At 41.6% G+C, this 26,500-nt stretch overlaps 1 protein-coding gene across 1 annotated transcript in view; it reads left to right on the forward strand.

Moving 5' to 3' along the window:
* Nucleotides 1-31: 31 nt before the first annotated feature.
* LOC128942602 (coiled-coil domain-containing protein 171-like) overlaps nucleotides 32-26,500 on the forward strand; it is a 170,445-nt gene continuing 143,976 nt past the window's right edge. Inside the window, exons 1-9 of the mRNA XM_054285166.1 lie at nucleotides 32-49; nucleotides 317-463; nucleotides 1,624-1,716; nucleotides 3,029-3,127; nucleotides 7,091-7,258; nucleotides 8,830-9,018; nucleotides 10,222-10,726; nucleotides 11,466-11,582; nucleotides 12,417-12,643. Of these exons, the coding sequence (XP_054141141.1) occupies nucleotides 32-49; nucleotides 317-463; nucleotides 1,624-1,716; nucleotides 3,029-3,127; nucleotides 7,091-7,258; nucleotides 8,830-9,018; nucleotides 10,222-10,726; nucleotides 11,466-11,582; nucleotides 12,417-12,643 (1,563 nt within the window). The remainder of the gene's footprint in view (nucleotides 50-316; nucleotides 464-1,623; nucleotides 1,717-3,028; nucleotides 3,128-7,090; nucleotides 7,259-8,829; nucleotides 9,019-10,221; nucleotides 10,727-11,465; nucleotides 11,583-12,416; nucleotides 12,644-26,500) is intronic.

The following is a 26,500-nucleotide window of genomic DNA, read 5'->3' on the forward strand; positions in this document are numbered from 1 at the left end:
GATTGGAAGGGCTGTAGTCTTTTAGGGAAAGATGTCCTGTGGAGATCTGGTATTGATTTTAGTGTTACCACAGAAGATCATGTTCACAGTGATTTTTTAGCTCAACATAGATTTCTTGATGGTGAATCAAAAGCATCTCTGCTGTTGGGTAAGCACTTCTGTTGACGTGTGCTGGCGTCGTAGATTTTAAAATTCTAACATCATCTTCTGATGCAGTCTCCATTTCTCTGTTGAACTCTCAACTGCAATACTTTATCATAGAAAAAGTGCCTCTTGGCATATTTATTTATTTATTCCTTTACCTGCTTACCTTTAGGAAACTAATGCTGCTCTGCAAAGCATTGCCAAGAATCTGAAGGACATGGAGGCAGAGCACAATGGCTGCGCCAAGGTGCTGAGGCTCCAGGCCAACTCTCTGGAAATCAAGAACAAACGGCAGGAGAGGCTCCTCAAAGAACTGGAGGTAAAGCTTTCTGCCTGCTGCTGGGAGCCTCAGCAAGCACTGGCACAACTGAGCAGTGTCATTTCTGAGGGGTGAAACCTCTGAGTCAGGTTATGAGTGCCCTGTGTTTGGTTAACAAAATGTGGAGTGTCACTTCGCAGGAAATGTGGATTCACAGGTGAATGCTGTGAGCCCGACCTGAGAGTGGTGTTTGAACTGCAGATGGAAAGGGGTTTATGTCACTGGGAAAGCAATCTTAGCAATACAGATGTATAGAAGAAGAATTTGTGCAGGATTTGTGAGTTTTTTAAAATTTTTTATTTAAGCATGTTAAGCAGATAGGTCTTGTGGGAGGAGGCAAAGCTTAAGCCTTTTGGCTGATGCTTTTGTGGAGGGGGTTTGGTGATCTCTGTGCTGTGGCTTTTTCTTTAATAGGCCTTCCACAGATCTCTGTTTCTCAATTATTTCCTTTTGTGAATGTGCGGGTTTATACAGAGTTTAAATTTATTGCCAACAGCTAGTATGTAAATTTTATTTATTTATTTATTTTTAAGTTAACATTTCCCTAACTGAAGTTCTTAGAGTTAGGATTCAGTCTCACATACTTGCTACTTTGCTTTACCTGTCCAAAATCAATGGCTTTACTTGTATCTGTGTAACCTTGAGTGTCTTCAATTTCTTTTAATATTAATGTCCTTTTCTTCATCTTTGTGGCATCACTTGAAGGCAGGAGTCATTTTGGGGTGTGATGTTCTTTTCAAATCAATCATCAGTCAAAGTGAGAGGATGTTTTTGATAGGAAAGAATGTAATTAAAATTTCATGTGAATTTCTATTGCAGCAGCTCTGTAGTTACTGCTTTTGCTAAAAACATTTTTTCAATTGAAATATCATGTCCAGGCCTTTATGTAGAGACACGTATCTGTGACTATAAAAACTGTAGCAAGAGCATAATCCTACATCAATTTCTTAAACTAAATAGAAAGTATTACTTTGATATTCTGGATATGTAATGATTTCGTTTCATTTGTTTATTGGCATGAGTTTTCACAGTTCCAAAGTGCAAGTAGTTCAGATACCACACGTTGGTTTATGGAGACCTAATAAAGTGAACAAATAAAGTTGTCTTTGCATGATGTTATCATCTTTCTGGACTTAAATATTTTTAAAATGTACTTTTAGGCAGCTGCAGTGAAAATAAAGGAACTGGAGGATGATGCTGCAGCAGCAAGACTAGCACATGTAGAATGTAAATACACAACAGATGTCATGCAGGTAAACTTTTGATTAAATATTTGGTGGAAGTTTGCAGTAAAATAGAAGATGGACTTGTAAAGGTGCAATCTTCCAAAAATGTTAAGATTTCCTTGCTCCAGTGAAAACACTGAGTAGATATTTTTGCAATGATTGTCAAGACTGTAAAAGGTAATAGAAAAACATCTCCTTTATTTCTAGGGAACTGTCAAGTTAATAGAATCAGTATTAAAATAAAATGTCACATTCTTATGTTTTAAAATTCAAAGTAGCATTGAAACAGTGAGGGGAAAGGAAATGTTTCACAATAGTTAAACTGCTAAAATATTCTGTCCTATATCTCTGGAATGGGCACTTATATAATTTCAGAGATAGAGTGTACTCACCCAACTTCTCTAGGTGTGAGATATTAATGCATCCTGAGGCTGCAGTTCCAAATGTAAATATTCAGAGTTCATTTCTGCTATTACATCTGCTGTTACCAGAAAAGTTTGAATATATGAAAAAATGCTATATGTATACTTGAATATTAAATTTTTGTATCACTAAACTGTGTCACATAGGGTTTGATCCATTAAAGCAATTAGGATTTATTAAAAAAAAAAAGTTAAAAACCTGAAAGATGATTGCTGAGTGATCTTTTGATCTGCTGAGTGATCTGACTAGCAGTGGAATTTAGAAACACTAAATGAGAAAACAAAAGGGAATTTCATTAATTTTTTCTTATTTTCTGAGGAACTCAAAAAAGCATTTCCACTTCTGCAGTCAGTTATTTTTTTATTACTTTTTCTAAGTACAGGCACTTGGATTTCTGAAGTGATGATTAAATAAGTAATGATGATGCAGGTTTTTTTATTCCTTCTCTACTTTTACAACATACAAAGGGAAAGGTAACATTCCTGGAAGTTAGAGATTTCTCTTCTTTGGGTGAAGAACACAGCAGGTTTTCTTTCTTGTTTATGTACATGAACAAGCTCCACATGAGCTTTGCTCTGAGTGCAAGTGTAGCTTTTACTGTTTATCCTACACTTTTATGAGCCTACTTAATGAATAGAATTCCCCTGGAAAACTTCAGTAATATAAATAATTGAAATCAGGAAAATCCAAACACCACACAAGGACAACAAAATGTGCTTTTGGTTGGCATATCTATTTCTCTCTGTTTTGAACTCTGTGTATTAATACATTTCTATGTGTGTTCAATGCTTTCTGATTCCATACAGAATTAATAGAATATATTCACCTGTAAAAAGCAGAACAGAGCAGTGAACAGCATGAAAGACCGTGGTAATCTTTCCTAACTTCCCTTAACTGCTTTCTTAACATTTGCTAGTTGAGAATTCAAGAACTCGAAGACGTTTTGAATGAAGATCAGCTCGGCAGAAGACAAGCTTTGCCAGAAGGGGTAGCAAGGGAAGATTTCAGAGAGCCAGTAAATGCTCTTGAGACAGGAAAAAAAGCGTAAGTTTCCTTTTAAAGCCATTCCAAAATGGCAGTAGACAGCTTGAGTACAAAATAGAAAATTCCCTGCAATTTTCAGTCAGCAGAAAATTCTAGGGCAATGGGACAAACCAAGCGAAAGGTTCAGAATCTGGCAGTCCATTAATAACAGGCCCATATCAGTAACCAAAGCTATTGTGAATGGTACAGATAATAACTGGCCTGCTACAGATTATTTGCCAAACCAAAAATTTTGAAAATCGTATTTATGGTAGGGTCCAGCCTCCAGTAGTGTTTGGGGTGAGTGTAGGAAAAGATATCCAGCAGATATCCAAAAGATGTCCAATTCTTATATTATTATGAAAACATTGTTTTCCACTTCAGTGAGTCAGTTGGATCTCTAAGACTCCTGTCAAGAAGTTGGGTATCATTTATAGTGGGTAATCTTTGTTTTCAACTTTTGAATGACTGTAGAAAGCTTGACATGGTTAAAAAACATTGAAAAGTGTGAGAGCACAGGAAATCTCTTGGGATGTTTCCACAGCACAGTCTGCTGTGCCTGTGGTAGCAGAACTTGGGTGACCTCTCTTTCAGCCTAGAACTATTTGGGTCCGTATACACAGGTGTTTCTTTTGACTTACTCACACAAGGAGTAGTGGAGAAGGAAAAAAATCAGTTTTCCCACAAGAAAGGAAGTTTGTGGCCCGAGCAACTCGTTCAAGATTCATGATTATGGACATGTTTTTAGTAAGATACTTCAAACTTGAGCTGGAAAAACCTTTGTCATCCTTTGCAAACATCATTTTTAAGCAAGCTTTTGGCTTTCCTGATACCATGCCTAAATACTTAGGCAATCTTTTAAAATTCTTCCTTGCATTCCCTCTCTGTGCTTCTGTGTCGTTTATGCTGTTGTTTTGCCTTGTAGTTTCCTCATCAGCTGCCTGTTTAGTCATGCCAGGCTCTTGGTATATCTGTTTTCCTGACTGACACAGTACAAGAACAGATTAAAATTCTGGGTAGCTTGCTTTCAAAGTCAGACCAGAGTAGGGTCAGGCATGTGGAAATCTTAAGAGCAAGAACTGTACTTGAAATCAGGACTGATGATGCAACATGTGACATGGTCTCTCTGAAGACAGCTGTTGTGCTAATTAAAATATGAAGAATTCTGTTTGTTATATGTAACTTTGAGGCCACATCCAAAAAATCTTATGAATTGCATGACAGCAGGCTTGGTAACTGAAAATATAACCTCTTGAAAAATCTTTCTTAGAAGGAATATCAATTTCTTCATTCAATTAAGAAAGGCAAGCAGCTTCAGGATCCATGTGATGTGCTAAAGTGGTATCTGCCATATCCATTGATTATCATTTAAAAGAACATAGAGCATGCGACAAAAGTAATTTTGGTTTAAGTATCTTTTTTGTGGAAACTTTCCAGTTCACCAAGACAGCATATAACCTACGGTATGGAATGGAAAGACAAGGTTGAGGCCATGAGGAGAGCTCAAGATCCCAATGCCACAATAGCAGTTCCTCCAGACAGCTTCAGCCTGCATGAAGGCTCAATAGTAAGGAAAAAAATCCTCAATAGTAAATTGCAAATACAAATAAAAAGTGCTCAATAGTAAGGAAAAATATGTGACAAACATTGTTTAGGTGTTTTAAAACATACTGTCAAAATATTTACTGTGGTGAGGATTTGCTGCATTTGCTGTGCTGAGCTGCGGAAGAACTCTGCCATTCTCTCACCCTTTCTGTTATTATGTTACCTTTAAAAAAATTTACTACCTGAATAAATGTAACCAATGACTTGGAGAAGCTCATTTGAAAATATTTTTAAAGTATGGGTAGGATGTACTGGCATTCCTAATTAAGGCATTTTGTAGATATTGATTATCATATCATGTGAAGAATGTTCTTTCTACCTAACTTTTTTGTCAAGTTTCATTAGCTACCATTGTAGAAATGCTTCTTTCTATTTCATACACCTTTTTAGTTTTAGTGCAAGTATTTAACTGTAAAAATTGCTTGAAAATTGTTTCAAGCTTTCAGGTGGAAAAGCAGAGGGGATTTTTTTCTTGTTGTTTTGTTTTTTACTTGTTTTGCTGTGGCTTTGGCACATTGGATGTATTTCGCTGGATTATTTTCTGAAAACTTTCTCCTCTTATGTGACCACTTTGGGCTTTTCTACTGTCTTTACCCAGCTACACCTTGAATAACAATTTTGTCATCGTTTTGCATAGCAGCAGGGACAAAGGAAAGTTGTCAGCATGTTTAGAAAATCTCTCCTTTGATAGTGTGGTAACATCTGCTCTCTTTCTACTCTTAGCAATATAAATATTTTTTTGCTGGTGGCTTGGAAACTTCTCTTTCTCTCTCAGAGCTCTGAGCATGGAAGGTACATGAGGTCTGTTCCCTGTGGACAGGAGCAGAGACCTGCATCAGAGAGTCTTCAGATTTGTGGGTGTCTTTTGTTCAGTTGATGGAGTGATTCCACATTTTGTCTCAGTGCTGTCCACTGCCCAGGCAGATCTGTGATTCATAAGCTGGAGACAAATGAAATCAGGATCTTCTTTTTTCTTTCTGGGAGAATAACAGCTTCTTCCCTGCAAGCATTCATGTATTAAAAGACATTTGCTGGCCTAGTTAGGCTGAGAAAGTAATTTCATCAGGCACAAAAGGAATACATCCAGAGAAAAGCAACTGTCTATCCTAACTATTTATATTAATAAGTTATATTATCGCAAGGTTAAAAAATAAAGGGTTGTCTCACTGTCATATTCATAGAACTGGTTGTTTTAATTGTTTTACTCAAAGGATTTCAAACCACAAGACTGTCCTGAGCAGGTGATAAAAATGTTCATTTTTGGAAGAGTTGTATTAGTAGTTGTCTTATGAGATCAGGTATTTATTGCCTTGGATGGCTTTGCATTTTCCCAAAGCTGTTTGTATTTGTTTGGGAAGCAGAAGTGCCTGTAGGTGGTCCTGTTTACTCCATTGAGACAGCTCTGCTTTTGCTTCCCAAAATGAAAAAGCCAAAGACTGTAGCAGAAACTAAGTATAGATAACATTTAATATATTGCTGTTAGTCTCTGCTATACCTATGCTTAAATTGTGTGAAAATGCCAGTGTGTTCTCTTCCATTCAGTTTCCCCTCCTGCTTTCTTGATCTGTACAGTATTTTTCCATGTTTTATACCATTTTTATGCTTCCTGAATATGTTCTTTCCACTCTAGTCTGATAATCTTATAGTGATCTCTGACTGTACTGATACAGCATTTGAGAAACAGCTTTCTTTCTATTATCTGAAGGCACATGTATGAACTGAAAGTATGAACAATTGAATTTCTACTGCATGCTGTTGTTGCTAAAATTTATTTTTAATCCATTTAATATACTACTGATTAAAATCACTGTAAAGAAATGAGGCATGGCTTGTGGAGTTTGACTGATGGAGCTGTAGGCCCATTTTGGCCAGCTGATTAATCATATATAATCCACACAAAACAAATTTTTAAAGGAATTTAGAGTGTATTGTGCTGCCAAGCCAAATGGACAGTTTTCTGTGTGCTGTGCAAGTGTTGGGGGACAATTTGGAGGCACCTCAAGGTATTAACATGGGTGAATGAATTGCATCCACTAAGAGCATGGAAATTTTTAGCTGCCAGGTCATGGTTGTGGCTCCCACAGGACTGGGATTTACTCACATACTTTATTTACATACTGTGTCTAACTAGATAAATTTTGTGAAATCTGTTTTTTACTCTGCTGTAATATTATGCAATATTATGGCTGCAATTATTAGAAATGAACTGAGGAATTTTGTAAAGCTGTGAGAATGAACCTTAAGGGCTCGTTTTCAGCTGTGCTCAGCGCTGCTACTGCACATATGATGCATCTCTTTTGATTTTAACATTGCCCAGCTACAGCAATTAATTTTTTTCTTTGTGTTCCAGAGGGAGATGTCCATCCTCCTGAACTTATACCAGACCCTGGCAAACGCCCAGGTGCTTTCCAGACAGACAAACGTCCCCCTGGAAGAATTACCTTGGACAGAGCTTTGTGCGCTCTTGCGTGAGAATGTTGAAGCCCTGGTCTCGAACTTCAACAAGGCTAAGCAGAGGGTGAGCGTCCCCAGGCATCAGCTGCCTCTGCTGAGCTCAGTGACTTTTATTCACACTGCAGTCTCGTTAAAAAGGACTGATATTCATGCCCCCAAAAAAGGATTTGGACACTAACAAATGAGCACCATTAATGATGGCTTGTCCACTGCTCAGTTTGTTGCCAGGGGCATTTAGATGTGAGTGGAGTGTGCATCAAGTCTCCCAGCTCCACCTTCTGTGCAGGATATTCTGAAAGGACAATCTGATAGTAGCCACAGGGTCCTAATTAAAAGACAATAAATTCATCTTACTGAGGAAGAAATTCACTGAACATAGTCATTTACAGTCATAAATCAAATCTTTATTTTACTATAATCCAGAGGCAAAATACAATTTCTCAAGGAATATCACCTTGTAATTATGTGTTTATGATTCAGATGTACTATTTGAAAGAATGCCAGTGTGGGGTTTTTTTGTTTAATTGTAACTTTGGATTATGACATTTTTATTCAGAAACAAACAGAAATACCTATTCTAAAACATGTCAGGATCTGTATGAAGGAGGAGCTGTACTTTTCTGAAAGGTTTTGAAGCAAATGAGCTTACATGGCTTTTCTCCCCAGAAAACCTTGTGGTTTTAGGAAGGAAAAAGCCCCTTCTAAAATAACTCAGCTGGCTCCAGAGGCTAAGCTATGCCTAAAGAGCTCTTTAGGGTATCACTTTGTGTTCTGGTTTATTTCTCTTTTGAAGTAGATGAGGAAAGGGAAGGGAAGGTGAACACTGTTGGCAGTGTTTGTAGGGCTTGTGTCTTATTGTTGCTTGCTATTTAATTAAGGATTGTTATTAAGACTGATTGTGAGGTCTCTAGGGCTCTTCTCATGTACTTAGCAGCTTTTCTGGGATTTTAGACTGTGCTGAAAAACCTTTTTTTCCACACAATTCAGTGTGATCTATCTGGAAGTATCTTGATATTTTCTAGGAACAGAAAGTTGAGGTGTGTGCATTTGGGGATCATTGTTGGCTTGGTTCATTCCTCCATGTAGCTTGCATGAGAAGTGCAGTGTTAAAGCACAAGAGTGAATCCCTTCATGTTTGTTGAAAATACATCATAAACTTATGAGCTATTTGTAAGGCTAGAATTCCCTGAAATTGTTTTAAAACTTAATCATAACCTGGAATGTCTTGACTTTTCAACAAAAGAAAAAAATCAAAAACCACAAACAAACAAACAAAAAATTAAAGGCTGTGTTTTAATTATTGTTTGCAATCATCACAAACTTCTAAAGGATATACTTGGATTACTAATTTAGTAAAATTGAATACAATCATTTAAAAAAAAAAAAAGTTATGAAGTGTCTGGCTCAGGTATCCTGCAAAGAGGGTGACAAGGTGGTAGAAGGCAAAACCGAAACCAAAAAATATATTTCAGTTTTGTTTTGAGAACCAAGTAATTTATCTGCCATGAAAGGGTTTTACTTAGTTTTAATAAAATATTGAAAAAACTGCAGTTTAGATTTTATGCTGGAATAGTCTGTGCTTAACTTAAAGTGAAAAGGTAAATAAGAATTTCTTCTTAAATGCTTGTCACACAGATATCTCACCTAGAATATATGTGCAAGCACAAGACTGAAACTATGAACAACCTTCAGCAGAACCAGGAGGATGCTTTGGAGAAAATGTCTGAACAGTTAAAAGCACAGGAACACTGGTCGCAGAAAGAAAAGCAATATCTTGAACAGCAGTACTCAAACGCCCTTGCAGAAATTCATGCAAGATCACAGGTATGGTGCTGTGAACTTGTAATTTTTTTTTTCTTTAAAAATTGAATTGATTATTTCAATAGTTTAAGCCTCTTAGCAGTTAAAGGTCATTTGGGAATTTTAGTATACGTTTAAAGTTTAAAAAAATCCAAAACCAAACAACAAACCAACCCATCCCTGTGCTAATATTAACATCACTTAAAAAAAGAAATAAATTACTTGGATGAAGCATTTGTTGAAGAGAATTTAGTCTTCAGGCCCAGCTGAGAAGCCTGATTTCATCTGCAGATAGCAGTATTCTTTTTCTGAGAATGTTAAAGCTGTAAGATCAACTTTGCTTGTTTTAAGAATTACTGAGGGCAGCAGCTACTTTTTCAGCATCATCATTTGCAGAGATTGTATAGAATAACAATAATGTGGTATCACCTGGGGATAAATTTAGTTACGTATGTACTGATCCTAAGAGCAGTGGTAGATTTCAATGGTGTTAAGCAATTCTGTTTTTCTGATACTACAGTGAGGAGTGGCCTAAAAGTGTGAAACTGTCACTCCTTGTTAGATGAGTTATTTGCAATCCAAAATGTTCCCTGTTATTCCAGAACCACCATTTACTGTCTTTATCATCACACTCCTTCACGCCTGTTTCAATTAAAAGCATAGTGAATAAATGAAATAGATGTCCCTTGTTATTTGTGAGTTACTGCAACTTACTTTACAGAATAATGCTGTATTTGATGCAGATTTCAGGACTGGAAGTCTCTGCATGCTGAAAAATTCAATCTGTCAGCTTTCATGTTCCAGACTTCCTGATGTTTTTCCTCTCACTTACACTGGCTTTCTGCTCGGTACAGCAGTGTTTTCTCTGAAATTGGAGGATGTTATTAGTATTGTTAAGGCAATTAATAAAACTGAATTGTGGGCAGACAGGTGGTGTTGGACCTTCTGTGAGCTGTCACGGTGTTGGTGGATTGTTTTCAGAAATCAAGAGTCCATTTGCAATTGATTATCATGTAAATTTCCCTCCTACCACTGTTTTTGTTTCATTCATCTTATTCTGTAATTGCTTACTAGAAGAGACACTTTCATCACGATTATTACTAACGACTTTTGCTCCTTTAATGCATCATTTGAATGGCAAAGCTAAATTTTCTTTTCATTCTTGTCTAGGTAAAAACCATGTAGTTAATGTTTCGTCCATTATAGTTTGGTTTGTTTCTGTCACAGGAATGTGAAGAAACGGTGCAGAAAAACAGGCAAAAACTCTATGGCCTTGAACAACTCTCTGACAAACTGGCCCAAGAAAACAATACCTTGAAAAATTCATTATTAGATGCTTTCAAGGCACGCTCATTCCTGCTGGCAGCCTCTGCACTGCTATCAGGGGCCCTGTGCTCTCTCTACGGCCGACTGTGCGCCATGTCTTGCCAAAGAGACATTCTCCAGGAACAGGTGAACCAGCAACAACTATTGAACCACAAGATCGTCAGCCTCCTTTATGCTCTCCCTGCTGTCATGGAAAGAAACCAGGACGAAGTCAGGACAAGGCAAAGAAGAGCCAAGAAGCTGGCTTATGTGTTCCGAAGAGCTGTGATTGTAGCTCTGGCTGCCAACAGGCTGAGGGGTCTGGCCCGATATTCTTGTACCTTTTTTGTCTGGTCAGACGGATGCAGAGGAAGCCCTGGAATTCAAGTTTGTCTGGGAGAATCCAGAGGCAGGCATCCTGTGACACGTAAGTGAAATGTTTTTAAAGAGTTACATCAAATTGCACGTTTGGGGAATAACAAAGAGGAATATTATTTTTAGTGTTGGGGCATAAAAACATATTTAATGACATTTTGACAAATGTTGTTTATGGATTTATGTTTTTTATATAGCTTGATGAATGTATTTCACTATGGGAGGAAATGCCTAGTCTTAGGTTAAGAATTGCAGGTAAAAGTTCAGTTATGCTCATGAACTCAACATTATCTGATATTTTTGATATTTGTGTTATGGATTTCAGAACTAGGTGCTACAGCATCTTCCCTGTGGTAAATATCTTGCAATGTTCCTAAACGATTTTTCTTTTTTTTGGAAAAGGTATTTCCTCTTTTTTTAAAAATAATTTTTAATATTTATTTCGTAAAAACCCACAAAAATTGCTTTCTGATTCAGGTAAAACATTAGCATAGGATTTCAAAATTTACTTTAGAGATTATGTCTATTTGCCCCTTTCTGTTGCCAGACCAGTTTATATTTCTCTCTACAAGGATAAATGGTATTAAAAATGTTTTCCAAATTAGAAGATTCATCTACTTTTTTTTTTTTTTTAATGTCATTCGGGAAGCATGCTTCAAACAGTCTAAATTGTCCTGACTAATTTCTTGTTTATATGCTTATTTTTGGTCAATTTCTTAAAGAGCTGGAGGCAGCAGTGTGCCATATTTTTGTGATTTATTTATCCTGCTAGCTGCACTTCTGTTTTACAGGTTTTGGAGAGGAAGGAGTTGACTGTATTGAAGCAATTAACTGGTTGTGTAGCTCTAACCTCTATACTGCAATGATCAATTCTACCTCAGATCTGGAGGGTGTTCTCAACAACCAAGGTAATTTTAACTGCATATTGTTGTAGCAGAAATATATTTAAAAAATAAATAAGTCAGGGTGGTCATATAATTTCAATTTTTATGATTTTATCTAAACTATTCTGTTTAGATAGCTCTGAAGAGATATTTCTGAATATTTATGATAGACACCTTTGACTAGAAGTTATGTCCTGAGCTAGTCAATACAAATTTAAGTGGGGCTGTTTCCCTGAAAGAGTAATTTTACTGCAGGCTAAAATAATAACCCTTTTCTACATTCTCTGAATGATCACATTTCTGTACTGTTGGAACAGATTAATTTTCTTAAACAGCTGATAGGATATTTTATCCTTTCGGTATATAGAGGCCATGGAAGCAGAGGGCTGTTTCTGGAGTTTATTTACAGTGAGAACTGATACAGGTTGCCTTGATTCATCTGCATTTCCGCCACCCCTGGTTCTTTATTAACCTATAGTTTTAGAGTCCCCAGATTTTTGTCACAGAAAAAAGGATAGTAGAAGAGGGATAATTTATGTGTATAAAGGGAAATAGCAGGAGAAAGACAAGGTGATGCATTTTCCAGAAGCCTAAACACTACATTGGTATAAAAGTTGACATTGAATCAAGTGTGTTTAGATTCAGTTTCAGGCACTTTCTTCTTTCATCATGCTCTTTTCAATAAATTGAATTCATATCCTTTAAAAGCAAAGTTTGAACAGTGTTTCAGATTCAGCATTCTGTGTTTCAGAATATTTACAGGTTCCATCCTGTAGAAGTGAAAACGAACATGATATTATAAGAAATGGGAACTAATAACCTGCTTGATGTTTCCTTTTTGTTGTTTTTTTCTTAAAGATTCAGAGCTGTGGCTTTCTAGTAACTCGCTGATCGGCACAGCCAGGAACTGCTTTGCAAAACTGATGGACAACCTGAGCGTTCTGATGGAGACAGTTCAAGGGAACACTCGTGGGTGCAGAGCCTTCCTGGAGAGGGACTCCCTGATAGACAGGCTGGCTCGTGGGCTCCGCAGACTAAATGCCCAGGCCCTGGAAGCTGGATTGCATGACAGACTGCCCAGCACAGTAAGCAGACTTGCAGTCCTCCTTCATGGAAACAGAAGGTTTACAGCAACATTGAAGCTCCCTTGATAGCAGCATTTATTTTGTTTCAGACTGGTGATGAGTCCATGACAGTGAAGTGCTACTATATGGACACTCAGAAGTTGATTTGTCGCACATTAGGGTGTGAATAGGTCTTTTCTTTTATTGAGAAAGAATTTTTGGAGGAGGTTTAGTGTATCCAAGTAAAAGATTTTTTTTAAGTTCTATCAGATCTGCATTAGCTTATAAGCACAAATTTGCTTTTGGCTTGATGTAAATGTTAAGGTTGCTTTTTATTCTTGTTTTCTACTTTCTCATGTTTACCATCCTTTCTTTCAGTAAAGATAACCTTCTTCCCTTTAACCAAAATAAAAGGATAAACTCTTTCCCTAATAATCTTTTCTAGTAAACCTTAGGTGAAAATAGTACTTCCTTGTAAACAGAATTTGCAGTTACCCTTGGTAGGTGACAGGTTCAAACTTTTGTCCTTGTGTATGTCTTTTAGAGATGGAGGAAAAAATTATGTTTTGTCTTCTTTTTCTTGAGTCTTAAATATTATTTATTTTATTGCTAAACCAGCAGATTTTATAGCCCATCAACTTGTTTTTGTTTGCTGACAGAGAAACATAGCAACTTTGCAGCAAGAAATATTTGAATTTTCACGAAGGCTTCATGCAACAGAAGTAGAGTCCCGCTCACTGTACCTGCAGCTTCAAGAATGCAGATGGGCTTTCAACAAGATGCAAAAGGATGCTGAAAAAACCCACAGACTGCAGACCCAATTAAGTGAAGTTCAGCAAGTAAGTGCATTTGACTTGGAGGCTCTCTTGCTTAAAAGAGACTCTCCTTTCTACACATGTTTTGATTTGTGTTCTTTTGGAAAACAAGCATCAGATTGATTTACTTTCAACAGAATTTTCCAGAAACCTTGCCTTGTAAATGTCACTAAACCAGAAGACAGATTTATTTAGAAATATCTCTTTTCCACTGGAGCTATCTTTTGATTTGCAGAAGGAGGTATCCTGTATAAATTAGAGTTTGGTCTTCAGCAATCCAGGTTCTCCCATTTGCTGGAAATGTTGATCTGATTTATATATCCTCAAAGAAGATTTCACTTAACAGAATAAAGTCAGTGGGAATGAGGGTATTCAATAAAAATTTTAATGAAATATAAACATAGCAGTTTAAACTCTGTATGGATGTTGGTGAATGTTATAATAAATACAATGCAAAGTTTAACAGGTCTGTTTCCCTGAAGAAGTAACTTTATGGCAGGGGGAAAAAAGCTTTTGTCTATATTCTCAGTAGCACAAAATTCCCCTGAGCCTTTTGCTGTTGGTGATTGACTTACTGAGACACTGTGGGTTCCCCAACCTGAAGCCTAGTTGGTAGAACCTGTCAGGGGGTTCTACCAAGCAAAGAGTATCTGCTAGATGATGTCGCGCCCATTGTCCTTCCTGTTCTTAGCTAGTAAAATGGAATTTTTTTAAGCTCAAAAATATCTAATCATCTTCAGTTTTGCTCTTAACAGGTTTTATGCCCTTAGTGGTTTTGGACTGTTAGATGAAAATTATCACATATTAGATAGTAGTTGAAATGCAGATGACAGCTTTCTTTGAAGAATTACTTCTTTCTGGAACAGTTTTTGGACAAGAAGAACAGCCCACAAAGGTGTGGGCACAGCACCACAACAGCTCTTGTTTCCTGTTAAGAGAACTTCTCAAAGGACTGTACAAAATCAGTCTCTGTGCCAGCCATCTGCACTGCAGGGCTGCCCGTCCTGTTGCTCTTGTGGTGGTTGTTACCCAGCTGAGCACAAAGGGCTGAGAGCCCCCAAGAGTGGGGCTGCGTTTTGTATCTCCTGGAAGCTGGCATCTCTGCTTTAAAGTCAGCATCTTGCATTTTGTTTCCCTCAGGGAGAATGGTGAACCAGGAAAATCCCATGACGATATACACCGAACTAGAACATACTGGCAGCAAAGGAGTCCAACCGCAGATACCCCTGCACAGTCATGGGCCAGGTGTTTTTCTGGTGGAATGTCTATCCAGTGTGAAGTTAGGCCAGCTGCAAACATGTTCCCACACTGGGGATAGATGGTCCCATCTCTCAGTGCTGCTCAGAATTTGTGAATATGCTCAGAAGGCACTGTCAAGAGACATGTCCATGCTGCCGACGTCTTGCCTGCATCAAGAACAGGACCAGGAAGATCTCCTTGTCTCTCAAGCGTGGGATGCTTCTACCTGTGCTTTGTTTCCTGTCAAGAGAACTCTTCAAACAACTGTATAAAATCAGTTGTTAGCCTCTGTGCCAGCCATCTACACTGCAGGGCTGCCTGTCCTGTTGCTATTGTGGTGGTTGTTACCCAGCTGAGCACAAACGGCGGAGAGCCCCAGATAGTGGGGCTGCCTTTTATATGTCCTGCAAGCTGGGATCTCTTCTTTAAAGTCAGCATCTTGCATTTTGTTTCCCTCTGAGAAAATAGTAGAGAAGGAAAATCCCATCATGAAATTCACTGAACTGGAAGATACTGGCAGTGGGCGAGCCAGCTCTTCCTCTCAATGGCACTGTGTTCTGCCAATACTCCCCATTCCCCTGGAGAGGGAATCTTTGAGAGAGTTTGTTTTCTTTCTGTTGTGATGAACTCACATTTTTTTGCCCTCCTCTTCCTGTTTTCTCTTGTTGTGCCTGCAAGGACTGCATTTTCTGCCCTCAAACTACGTGAGCCACCAAGATGTGAAGAGCGGCAACATCCTTCTCAGAACTGATGGCTCTGTCAAGCTGGGTCAGTATATTCTTGGTCAGGGGCAGCATTCCAGGGATTTGCGGTGTAGGGCTGCTTTGAGTCGTAGCCAGGTCGCCAAAAATCATGCTGGTGGCAGTGCAGGGACACCTGCTGTGAGCTGGTGACATGGTTGCAACGTGTACAGAGGTATGACAAGGAACAAACAGCCAAGAGAGCCGTTGATACCAAGCAAGAGCCTGCCCTGGTCCTGTCCACTGACAGACAAATACTTGACCTCTCACCACGTGACTGTGGGAAGTTGACCTCTTCTTCTGGCCAAGCTGTGCTCACTTGTTCCCAGAAGTGTAGCCATGCAGATGTGGCACCCTGAGGGTGGGCATCCCCGGGCAGGCAAGGAAACCAAGTGGACCGAGGACACGGCAGATGGTTGTGCAGAGACAGTCTGCACTGCTGCCACAACTTGCAGGGGCAGAGTCAGGGCTGGGGCAGCTTTTCCCAGTTACACATCAGCTCTCAGGAGCCTCGGAGCCACAAGCACACGCCAGCTGTTGTTCCTTGTCCAGGATGTCCAGGTTCTGCACAGCGCTGAAGGCAGGGTTAGGGCAGGACAGACTGCAGCAGCAATGGCCTGGTGTTCTCCACCGACAGCCTTTGGTTCTCCTTCCCTCAGCAGCAGCAGCAGCAGCAGCAGCAGCAGCAGCAGCAAGGGGCAGTGGCAGGGTCAGGACGAGGAGGAGGTGGCTGCCCTGGCCCTTTGCTCCCAGGCCGCAGGCCAGGAGGGCTCTGGCTGCAGCAGGGCGCTCTTCGGGCAGCCCCTGGCAGCCTCTGCAGGGAGCATAACACGCTGCCCCATCCTGCCTGGGTCACTTTTCTTCAGCAATACCCTACTAGCTCCTCTTCAGAAGGAAAAAAATTCCAGCAATGTTAAAAGAGCTAATACAGTTCTACCTGCCTTTCTATTGTAATTCAGGGCATCTATTTGTCTTTAATTTCATGATTTTTATGAAAACATGCATTCATATCTTCACATTTTTTGTGTTTCTAATTATTCCTATACCAAATCATTTCTTTTTTACCTCTTGATTTATTGCAGTTGGTAATTCTGAAGTAGTATTATTTTAAAATGTCCCAAAACAACACCCTTTGGGTAGTTTTCCTCACTTTTAAAACAAACCCTATAAGCCATTTCAGTCTCTGTCCCTCCAAGTTGGTTCATACTGGTCTATTTTAAATCAGGGCTATAATACTTTTCTAGGATTGAGAGAGGTCCATAAAATGCACACCAGTGATTCCTCTTGTGGAATGTCATGGCCCTGTCGTAAGCCTCTTGGGTTTGGCGCTTTTTTTGTTGGTTTTTTGGTTTTTGGGTTTTTTTTCCTCTCATCAGCTCAACGGCAAACACATGTTTAGTTCCAAACTTACACAAGATGAGCAAAATCAAAACAATGTGATGGGCCTTTGGGAACTCCTTGCTGATCTTTCTGCTTTTTCAGCTGAGCAAGGCTCTGATCCAGGCAAAGAGAGTGCACTTAAAACCATTTGGCTGGAACTCTGCTGATTTCTAGGAAAAGCTGGAGGCCTCTCTCTCCCCAGGATGTTTTGGCTGAGCCAAGCTTTGCTGGGTTTTGGCTGCAAATACCATTGCCCTTGCTTTCTTCTATCCACAAGTACCATGGCTGGGCAAAAACTCCCCAGTGGGCCATATTCCAAAGGCACTTGGGTCTGGAGTTTGTGAATGAAGGAGAGCCTTATCCACTTCCAAACCACATGGAAAAAAATCATGAAAGACAACTTCCCATCCTTAACAAATAACTGACAATTCGCAAGTGGATCTAGAGCTTCTTTACAGAATGAAAAGGAAGGCAATCTTCCAATGGAGTTGTGCTTTCTGGAGTCTTCTGACTCCCACTCACAGCTGGCATTGGAAAAAGTCACATCTCTGCAAGTGTCAGTGTCTTCTGTCTGCCATCAATTGTTTTGCTGCAACAATCAGAACAGGCATCAGGCTGGAGAGAGGCTCAGCTGATGCTAGGAACAGGAGCTGCCCCAAGGAAAAAAAAAGCAATGAACTTTTACCTCCCAAACCCATCTCCCCAGAGGCTCAAAGCAGGATTCCTCTGGTTCCCAGAAATACAAAGAGGGCTGAGAAGACCATCTGCATCTATGTGTTTATGCCCAAGACTTTGCTGATGCCATTTGGGTTATGCCTTTTTCTTTTCTGTTTTCTGTATTCTTTGCATATCTATTTAGAGCTCTATAGGGCACTCTATTTGTGACTACTTTTCCCAGCCCTTCTCTATGGCCTCTGCCTAAGCAGGAAGACAAACTTCCAGAGCTCCAAATGCTGGGGGGTAGAAGGCCCCAGTGTTATCTTGGTTCTTCCTGGGACACACCCTTCCAGTGAGCTGGTGGACTCACCATCCCTGCAAGCCTTTAAAAGAAGACTGGATGTGTCACTCAGTGCCGTGCTTTAGTTGAGCTGTTAGGACATGGGTTGGACTCGATCATCTTGAAGGTGTCTGTTTTCCAAGCCACTGACTCTGTGATTCTGTCACTGAGAGAGCTTTTCTTGCACGCCTGGAAAGGGCTGCGGGGGCCCTTTGCCAAGGACGGGCATCAGGGCTCCTGGAAAAGAAGCAAAAGGCTCAAGGCGAAGGCCGAGAGGGCAGAGCTGCCCCAGCGCGGCCCACAGCGAGCCTCATGTCCTCCTCCTCAACCTGCGCCCTCGGCGCTGCCCTTTGCGGCGCCGGCGGCTCCTCTAGCTGCGGGGCTCCAGGCCGTGCTGGGGGCCGGGCCCCTCGTCTTCGGGAAGCGCCGGAGCCTCGGAGGCGACCGGCTGCTGCTGTGGCTGGCAGGGGAGAGCTGCGGCTGCGGCCCCGGGCACGGCGAGCTGCCGCTATGGCCGGCTCCTGCCGCGGCTCCTGCCTCTGCTCCTGCCCTGTGCCCACAGCCACGGCCGAGGGCTGTCCGGCAGCTCCGTGCCGCTCCGCAGCGGGCCCGGCCGGGCTGCTGCTCTCTGCGGCCTCTGCCCGCCGCTGCCGGCCCCGCCGCGCTCCCGCCTGCCTCTGACGCAGCCGGGCCCACACGGGAGGCAGCACATTGCGGCCGCCTCGGAAAAGCCCTGCCCGCAAAGCGCCCGCCACAGCCTCGGCCTCAGGGCACAGGCTGCCGGCGTCCTCGCAGCTGCGAGCCGGCCCGGGCCGCCTGCCGGCATCGGCCACAGCTCCCGCCCGTGTCTCCATGGCCGCGGCTGCTCGGCACAGCGGGCTGAGCACAGCCACCGCCAGCAGCAGCTCCTCACGGGCCCAGGCCCCACGCGCTCCGAGCCCGCCCAACCCCGAATTCCAGCCCTGAGAGGCTTGGCGTCCCAATGCATCCCCTGGGGACAGCAGAGTCGGCCGCTGAGTTCAGCCCATGGGGCCTTCACCAAGTGACCAATGGAAAATTCACCAAATCCTCATCAGAGACAAGAAAAAACTCCCATGGTGCCTGACAGCCTGAAGCAACTGCCAATTACAGGTCATTCCATCCATGTGGGAAAAGAGCCTTTTGCATTAAAGCAGAAAAGAGTTATCTAAATGGAAGCCAGGAGCCAACAACAAATTTATTTGGACTCATGCTTCTTCTGTTGGTTAAAAAGACCAAGAAATTGCAATCTTGCTCTTCTGACACAGCCCTCTGTTCATGATGTGGGATAGTGAGTGCCGATGTGCAGCAGCTGATGCAAGGAACAGGGACGAGGATGCAGCAGGCACAACGCCAAGCTGACAGAGGGATGATCTCTGGCAGTGGCACCGAAGGAGAAGAGTTTGCAGGCAGGACAGAAAATGGCTCTTTATTTCACCTCTTCTTTCAGTGCTGCTAAGAATGTAGCCTGGAGCAAGCTGGGAACACCAGAGCATGGAGCCCTTTCCAGGCAGGGCTGTGTCTGCTGAAGGGGCAGAGAGAGCCAAGTAGGGATGAGACATAAACCAGCAAGGGACTGAGGAGCCCCTCTGGTGGCAGTGACCAGCCTTGGGCTCTGCTCACTGCTGGTGGCATTTTCTATTGAACCATCTCCGGGAACTTTTGTGCTCTGTGTTTCTAAATATTTTTCCTCTTGGGATTTCTTGGTTGTCTTCTGCGTCTTTATTTCTCCAAATTTTCCTACCCTGGCAACAGCAACTTCTGTCCCAAACTGGGTGTAACATACGAGCAAAGCAGTTGGCAACACCAATGGGTGGAATCCTGTGGATCAGGAATTCTCATGCCCGAGCCCTGCTTGTGCCTTGTGTTTGTCAGCACCTGCTCCTCTGTGCAAAAACTAGTCATCAGTGGAATTTTTTTGCCTAAGAGGTCCTGAGAAACAAATGCTGTGTGGGGATACTCATGAGTGTATCCATTAAATTCATTGCTAGGAAACAGAAAGTAAGGCCAGGGTAGGAGAGCAGCTGGGAGCTGATCACTCCCTGCAAAGCGCTGGTAGAGGATGGGGGAACATCACGTTCCAGAATAGACGAGAAGAGTAAATATGCTCAAGGTGCTGCAGGTGAGGTTTGGGTGCACTGAGCAAGCAGTCAGAGCTGGTGAGCACTGGGAGATGCAGCTGCAGTCCCCATCCATGTCCCTCTCAGTGCTGGCTTTAGGGTGTCTGCAGCCTGGATCCAGAGCGCTCTGGGGGGCACCTGTGGCTGCCTTTGCACTTTGCACTCAGGGTGAAGATGCCCAGGAGCTGCTGCGGTTGGCAGTGGGGACCAGGGCTGGGGCTTGTGGCCTGGCAGGTGTGGCTCTGGGGGCTGTGACATGCCAGGGCATGGGTCACTGTCCCTCCAGAGCCCTGGCTAGCTCTGTGATGTTCCAAGGACAGTGGCAAGAATGGGGAACTGGCTAGCTTAGGGTTTTGCCTGAGCCAGAACCTCTAAGCTAATTGCCTACCAGTAGAGACCTGTAGAGCACCAACAAGGACCAAGTGAAGGAGACAGAGGAAGCTCTTCTGCAGTGTAAAATACAGCAGATTTATCAGAAAAGGCGGGAGAAAAGCACATAGAAATGAATTGCAAACAACAAGCAAAACTAAAAACAACTCCCATCCCTGCTGTGCACGGGTTTTTAAAATCTTTCAAAACAGGGGGTGGACACCATATAGTAACCAATAAGTGACTCTCATGGTGTGGTTTCGAAGGCTACAACAAATCAGAACAAGGGGAGGAGACAGGGTTGAGGTGGGGATTGGATCTTGGGGTGAGGGACAGGGAACTTTCTGGAACAAAGGGTAGGGTTTGGGCTGATGGATGGGCCCAAGGGGCCGGGTTGTCTTGACAGACAGGGAAAAATCTGGTGAGGAGGGAGGAGATTCCTTGACGGCCATTTGGGTAGGAGATCATAACACAGGGGAGACCGAAGTGTAATTACTCGGGGAACACTTGAACACACCACAAGATAACAAAAGATTTAAGTCAATAAACTAAGACATCGCGACACAGAAATTCAGGGTTTCAGCAGCCGAGAGGTGGCACGATTAGAACCCGCAGGAGCTGGTGAAAGCCATCTCTGTACTTCAGGTTCTTGCTGTGTGGGAAAGTGCTGCGAGTTGTGGTGGCTGCACTCCCCCTTTGCTGGGAGGATGATCTGTACCAGGGGAGAGCAGAAAGTTGCCGTGGTGAGCAGAACATGCTCAGAGCATTCCAGTTCAGAGAATGGCACTGCCCCTGAAGGGCAAAAAGCTTGAAAGCATAGAATTCTGTGCAGAATCATTTTACAAATTTTGTGTCCTAGAACGTGCCCATTTTTGTATTCTGTAGATGGATACTCTGGGTTTTACAGGATACATGGGGTTTTTTTCTTAAGGTTTTTTGGGAGAATTCTCAAGTTTATTTTTATTTGCATTTTACATCCAGCATGTATACAGATTTTTTGTTTTTTAATTGTTCCTTTGTAAATACTTAGGGAGCAAATACACAACCATTTTTTGGGATATTGTGATTAATATTCTTAGAAAGAAAACCTTGTTGAACAAGTGTGAAAACACAGAGAGAGGGAAAACAGTGTAAAAGTCTTTTAGAACAGGGCATGTAATAGGTAGGTTCTGTATCCAAGGGTCGAGACCTCAGAATTGTTTTGCATTGTTCATTTGGGTTACTCATGGCAAGCTTGCATAACAGCCCCTTTCTTGCCTCTGGGCTGTTTTTTCAGAGCATCTTTAATTCTGTCCACAAATTTGATAAAGCTTTCATCTACTCCTTGTTTAACATTAGAAAAGTGTTGGGTAGGGATAGAGTTATCTGGGGTAAGAAGCAAGGAAGTTTTTGCTGCAAGTGCCACATCGTGTAATGCTTCTTTAGGTAAGGGGTCAGCTTGGTCAGAGGGTTTCTGTAAATCCCCTTCCTCAGCCAGCTGTTCAACGGTGAAATCAGACTTACCAGCATTTGTAGAATATGAATCTAATAATGTTTTTAATTGTCTTTTCCAATGCCTTTTCCAAAACATATATTCTGCTGGGGCAAGGAGTCAGTGGGCAATATTTTTAATGTCATGGGGTACTAAAATATGTGTTGAGAACATAGCTTCTAGGAAATGTCTAAAAATATGTGAACTTCTGCCATGTACTTTGGCTATATTTCTTAATTGTGTGAGTTCCTTCTTTGAGTTAGGTTCCCATGTTTTTCTCTTAGTGGCTCCTTCTCTTTTTCCCTTTTTATAATCTACGGAGAAGGTGTTAATTTTTTGTGCCATCTGCCAGTCTCCTGCCTTGGTCGCTTCTATCTTAATGAGAGCCCATGGGTCAATGTCCTCTGTATGAGAATCAGAGTCACTGCCACTGCTGTCCTTAGAGGAGGAATGAGAGCGAGCAGGCCGTGGCCTATGCTTTTTACGGCGCGTTGGAGTGAGATTTTGCAGGGGTTTTTATGGCTGAGAGAAGGCACAAAAGAGCTTGGCCAGAGGGAGCCAGCAGTGGAGCTGGAAGGGCAGCAGAATGACATGCACAGGCTTGAGGAAGTGGGGTGGTACCGTGGGGGGTCTCTGAGGTTCCGTTCGGGTGACATTGAGGGTGGGTGGGCGGCTGGAAAGCCTGGGGTGGGGGTAAAGGAGAAGCGGGGGAGAGGGGCCGGTGGGATTGGTCTGGGCTGCCGCGGGTACAGCGTGGTGTGCTGCGGCTGGGGTGTGCCGGCATGCAGGGAGACCTGCCAGTGCAGCAGGCAGGGATGGGATGGGGATACACGCCCGGGTGCAGGTGGCAGCAGCAGGGGTGGGGGCTGGGATTGAGGGACTGGTGGCGGGGATGGGAAGGACTGCGGCGGGAGCGGGGGGAGAACGGGAGGAGGGGTAGGGGGAGCCGCAGCAGAGGTGGCTGCAGTGGGGGCGGGCGCAGTGGGGGCAGGGGAAGCCGTGGTCGGGGTAGGAGAAGCAGCAAGAAGGGTGGGGGGAGCTGACTCACAGGAAAGAGGCACTTTTCCCACTAGATTCCCAGAAGAGCAGCTTTTTTTTCACTAGATTTCCAGAAGAAGACCAAGCGCATCTACACGACCGCTGAACCTTCAGAGGAAGACTACACCCTTCTACAGGATCACTGCTTCAAAAGAACCACATCCACCACTCCAAGAAAGCTACAGCCACCATGCTGTCCATTTTTGGACTGCTACCAGCACCCTGACCAACAGAGTGTCAGGGCATATTCTGACTCTGTCAGTAGTTTGTTTTTGTACTAGTGCATTTGTGTTTTAATTTTCCTAATAAACAACTACTATTCCTACTCCCATGTCTTTGCCTGAGAGCCCCTTAATTTCAAAATGATAATTCAGAGAGAGGGAGTTTGCATTTTTGATTTCAAGGGAGGCTCCTTCCTTTCTTAGCAGACACCTGCCTTTTCAAACCAAAACACAGGGCCATGACTTTCCACAAGAGGAGTCACTGGTGTACATATCATGGACCTCTCTCAATCCTATTAAAGTATGGAAATCCTGGTTTAGAATACACGGATATGAAACAACTTTGAGAGACAGAGACTAAAATGGCTTGTGGATTTATTATTTTTTAGTAATGGGGAAAATTACCCAAAAGGTGTTGTTTTATAACATTTTAAAATATACTACATAAAAATTAAAAACTGCAATAAAAAGAGTTATATAAAGAAGTGCTTTTTAATTAGAAACACAGAAATGTGAAGATATGGATGACATTTTCATAACAATATGAAATTACAAAAAATATCTACAGTGAACCACAACACAAAAGTAGGTAAGACTGTACTTTATTTAGATCTTGTGTTGCTGGAGTGTTTTTCTTCGGGAGAGAAGCTAGTATTTCTATGAAGAACTCTCTCACATCTGATAATTAAATTTCCTTATTTCTTCTAGTGCTGGGTATCACATCCCGCCTGAAAGGAGCTACTGAAGGCAAAGAACTGGTTCTGCGTGGTCTGAAACTGAAGGATGAAGACCCAATACCAGCTCTGTTTCCTGTCAGGTGGGAGGGCGTGTTGCTTGAGGGCATGGTAAAAGCTCTGTTTTGTCTCGTGTGGGAGGATGCATCCATGGATGGCCCAATATTGGATCTGGTTGGAATCAGGTTGATGGCTGGTTCCATTGATGACCCAAAACCTGTTCGACGTGGCATCGCACTGGAGGGGATGTTGGTGTCAGACACACTGTAGGGTCTGGCTGGTAGCACAAAGGGGGGTACGTTGGTTCCAGACACAGTGTGGACTCTGTGTCTAGGCACTCTCCGCTGTGCTAGAGTAAACAAAAGGATAAAAAACAAATCGAGAGAGAATTAATGTTTGCTCTTAAATGCTCCTTACAAGGGCATGTATGTGAAGTACTTCTAGATGTTTGCTCCTTAAATGCTTCTTTGAAACACATGGCACCTGATTATTATATATAAATATTTAATAGACAAAGGACATTAGCACAAGTATCCTAGCCCGTAAATAGTTGCTATAGCACTTTAAATGAAGTGCTACAAGTATTCACATAAAGACATCTTTTATTTCTCATCATATTAACTCCAAAGCTGTGTTTTTTATTCAAGGAAACAAACTTATTCTGAATGTTAATGTTTTATAACAGAAAGAAAGGAAAAAGCCTTTGGCTCTTAAAAAGAAAGAAAGAACAAAAGAAAGAATGAAAGAAAGAATGTAATTAAACTAAGTTAGAAAAGAAAACATTCAAAAAGAAGACTTACCAGCAGGAGTAGAAGTAGCAGGTGTACGGGGTGCTCTGGGTCCAAAGCTCACCTGAAATATATCTGTTCAGAGATAATACATTTACTTCAGAGAAGGTAAATTTTTAAAAGCAATGAAAAGCACAGAACTGAAATGGTTGTGTTTGCAAGAGAATATGATTAAAAAACGCTAATGGTATGTAACATAATGAAAGGAAGAAGCATATGGCAAAAAAAAAAAAAAAAAGTAAGAAAAAAATTCAAAACGTCAAAAAGCCACCCACACACTACTGCTACTCTGGAAAACCAAAAAAATCATAAAAAGCAACCAACCAAAAAAGAACCCCAAACCAAAAATAGCCAAGCTATTGGGCACCAATGGAGAGAATCACGGCAGTAATTTTAATGCCTGTGTTAGCTTTCACCACCCCTTTCTCTTCTGATAAATGTCTCAGAATATTTCTGTTAGCAATAGTTTTAATGCTCCATTATGTTTACAATTAAGGATTGTTGTATTTGACTGCAGAAGCTGTGCAGCATAAAGGCAGATGCTGGCTAGGAACTCACATCCCAGTGACTACAATTATTTGACAAGCAGACTTACCATCATGAGCTTGTGCTAGTGCAGGAGGTGTACGAGCAGCTTGGGCTGAAACCGGAAACTGAAAAGAGGCTGTTCAGAGAAAATAAAATGACTTCAGAGGAGGTACATTTTTAAACGCAAAGAAATGCACAGATTTGAAATGGCTATAGTTGCAATAAATTACTATTTCAAAATATCTGCGATAGTGTTATTGCTCCATTATGTTTACAATCAAGTATTGTTGTATTTGTCTTCAGAAGTTGTGCAGCATGAAGCAAGATGCTGGCAAGGAACCTACATCCAAATGACTATAATTTCTTGACAAGCAGACTTACCATTAGGATCAGGAGTACGAGGTGAAATGGTTCCTTGGGGTACGAAGACAAGCTGAAATGATTCTGTGTAGAGAAAGTAAATGTACTTCAGAGAAGGTGAATTTTAAAACTATGGAAATATATGAAACTGAAATGGTTATGTTTGCAAGGGAAGGCTATTACAATGATTTATCACATAAAGAAAAGAAATGCCTTCAGTAAAAAAAAAAAGTTGAAGGCGGAGATAATTTTAAAACAAAAAAATTAGAGCCCCAACACCAAACCACCCAGCGGAACCACTCCCCAAAACCAAAGAACCCAACCAACCAAATCCAAACTGAAAACAAAAATTTTTCATGCAGTCAAGAACCAAAAGAAAAATTACACAAGTAATTTTAATCCCTGTGTTAGGTTTCACCATCCTCATTCTCTCTTTAAAAAATCTCACATTTCTGTTAGCACTCGTTTTATTGCTCCTTATGTTTAAAATAAAGTATTGTTGTATTTACGTACAAGATCTGTTCAGCATGAAGGGAGATGCTGCCTAGAAACCCGCATCCAAGAGACTATAATTTCTTGAAAAGCAGACTTACCATCAGGAGAAGTAGGAGTAGCAGGTGTACTGGCTGCGTGGGATGAAATTGAAGGCTGAAAATTACCTGTTGAAAAAAAGTAAGTTTTAACAAACAAGTAAACACTAAGACCTGAAATGCTTATGGTTGAAAGGAAAAGTTATTATAAAAATGTTAATGGTTTAAAACAGACAGAAAGGAGAAGGGACTTAGTTTAAGAAATGTAATTAAAAGAAATACTAAAAAAAAACCTCAAAACTAAAACACCACCCAACCACAAGGACCACTTTGAAAAACCAAAAAGAATCCAACCAACCAAGCAGCTAAACCCAGACTAAAAAAACAAATATCTAGGCAAATACAGGACACATAGGGAAAAAAAATCCTCCAGTATTAATTTTAATCCCTGTGTTAGCCTACATCTTAAAAAGTATTATAACATTTCTGTTTGCACGAGGTTTAAAGCTCCATTGTGTTTATAATTAAGT

Source organism: Melozone crissalis, unplaced genomic scaffold, assembly GCF_028551555.1.
Source record: "Melozone crissalis strain CALT ecotype California unplaced genomic scaffold, PUWL_Pcris_2 ptg000005l_1, whole genome shotgun sequence".
In the NCBI taxonomy this organism is placed as follows: Eukaryota; Metazoa; Chordata; class Aves; order Passeriformes; family Passerellidae; genus Melozone; species Melozone crissalis.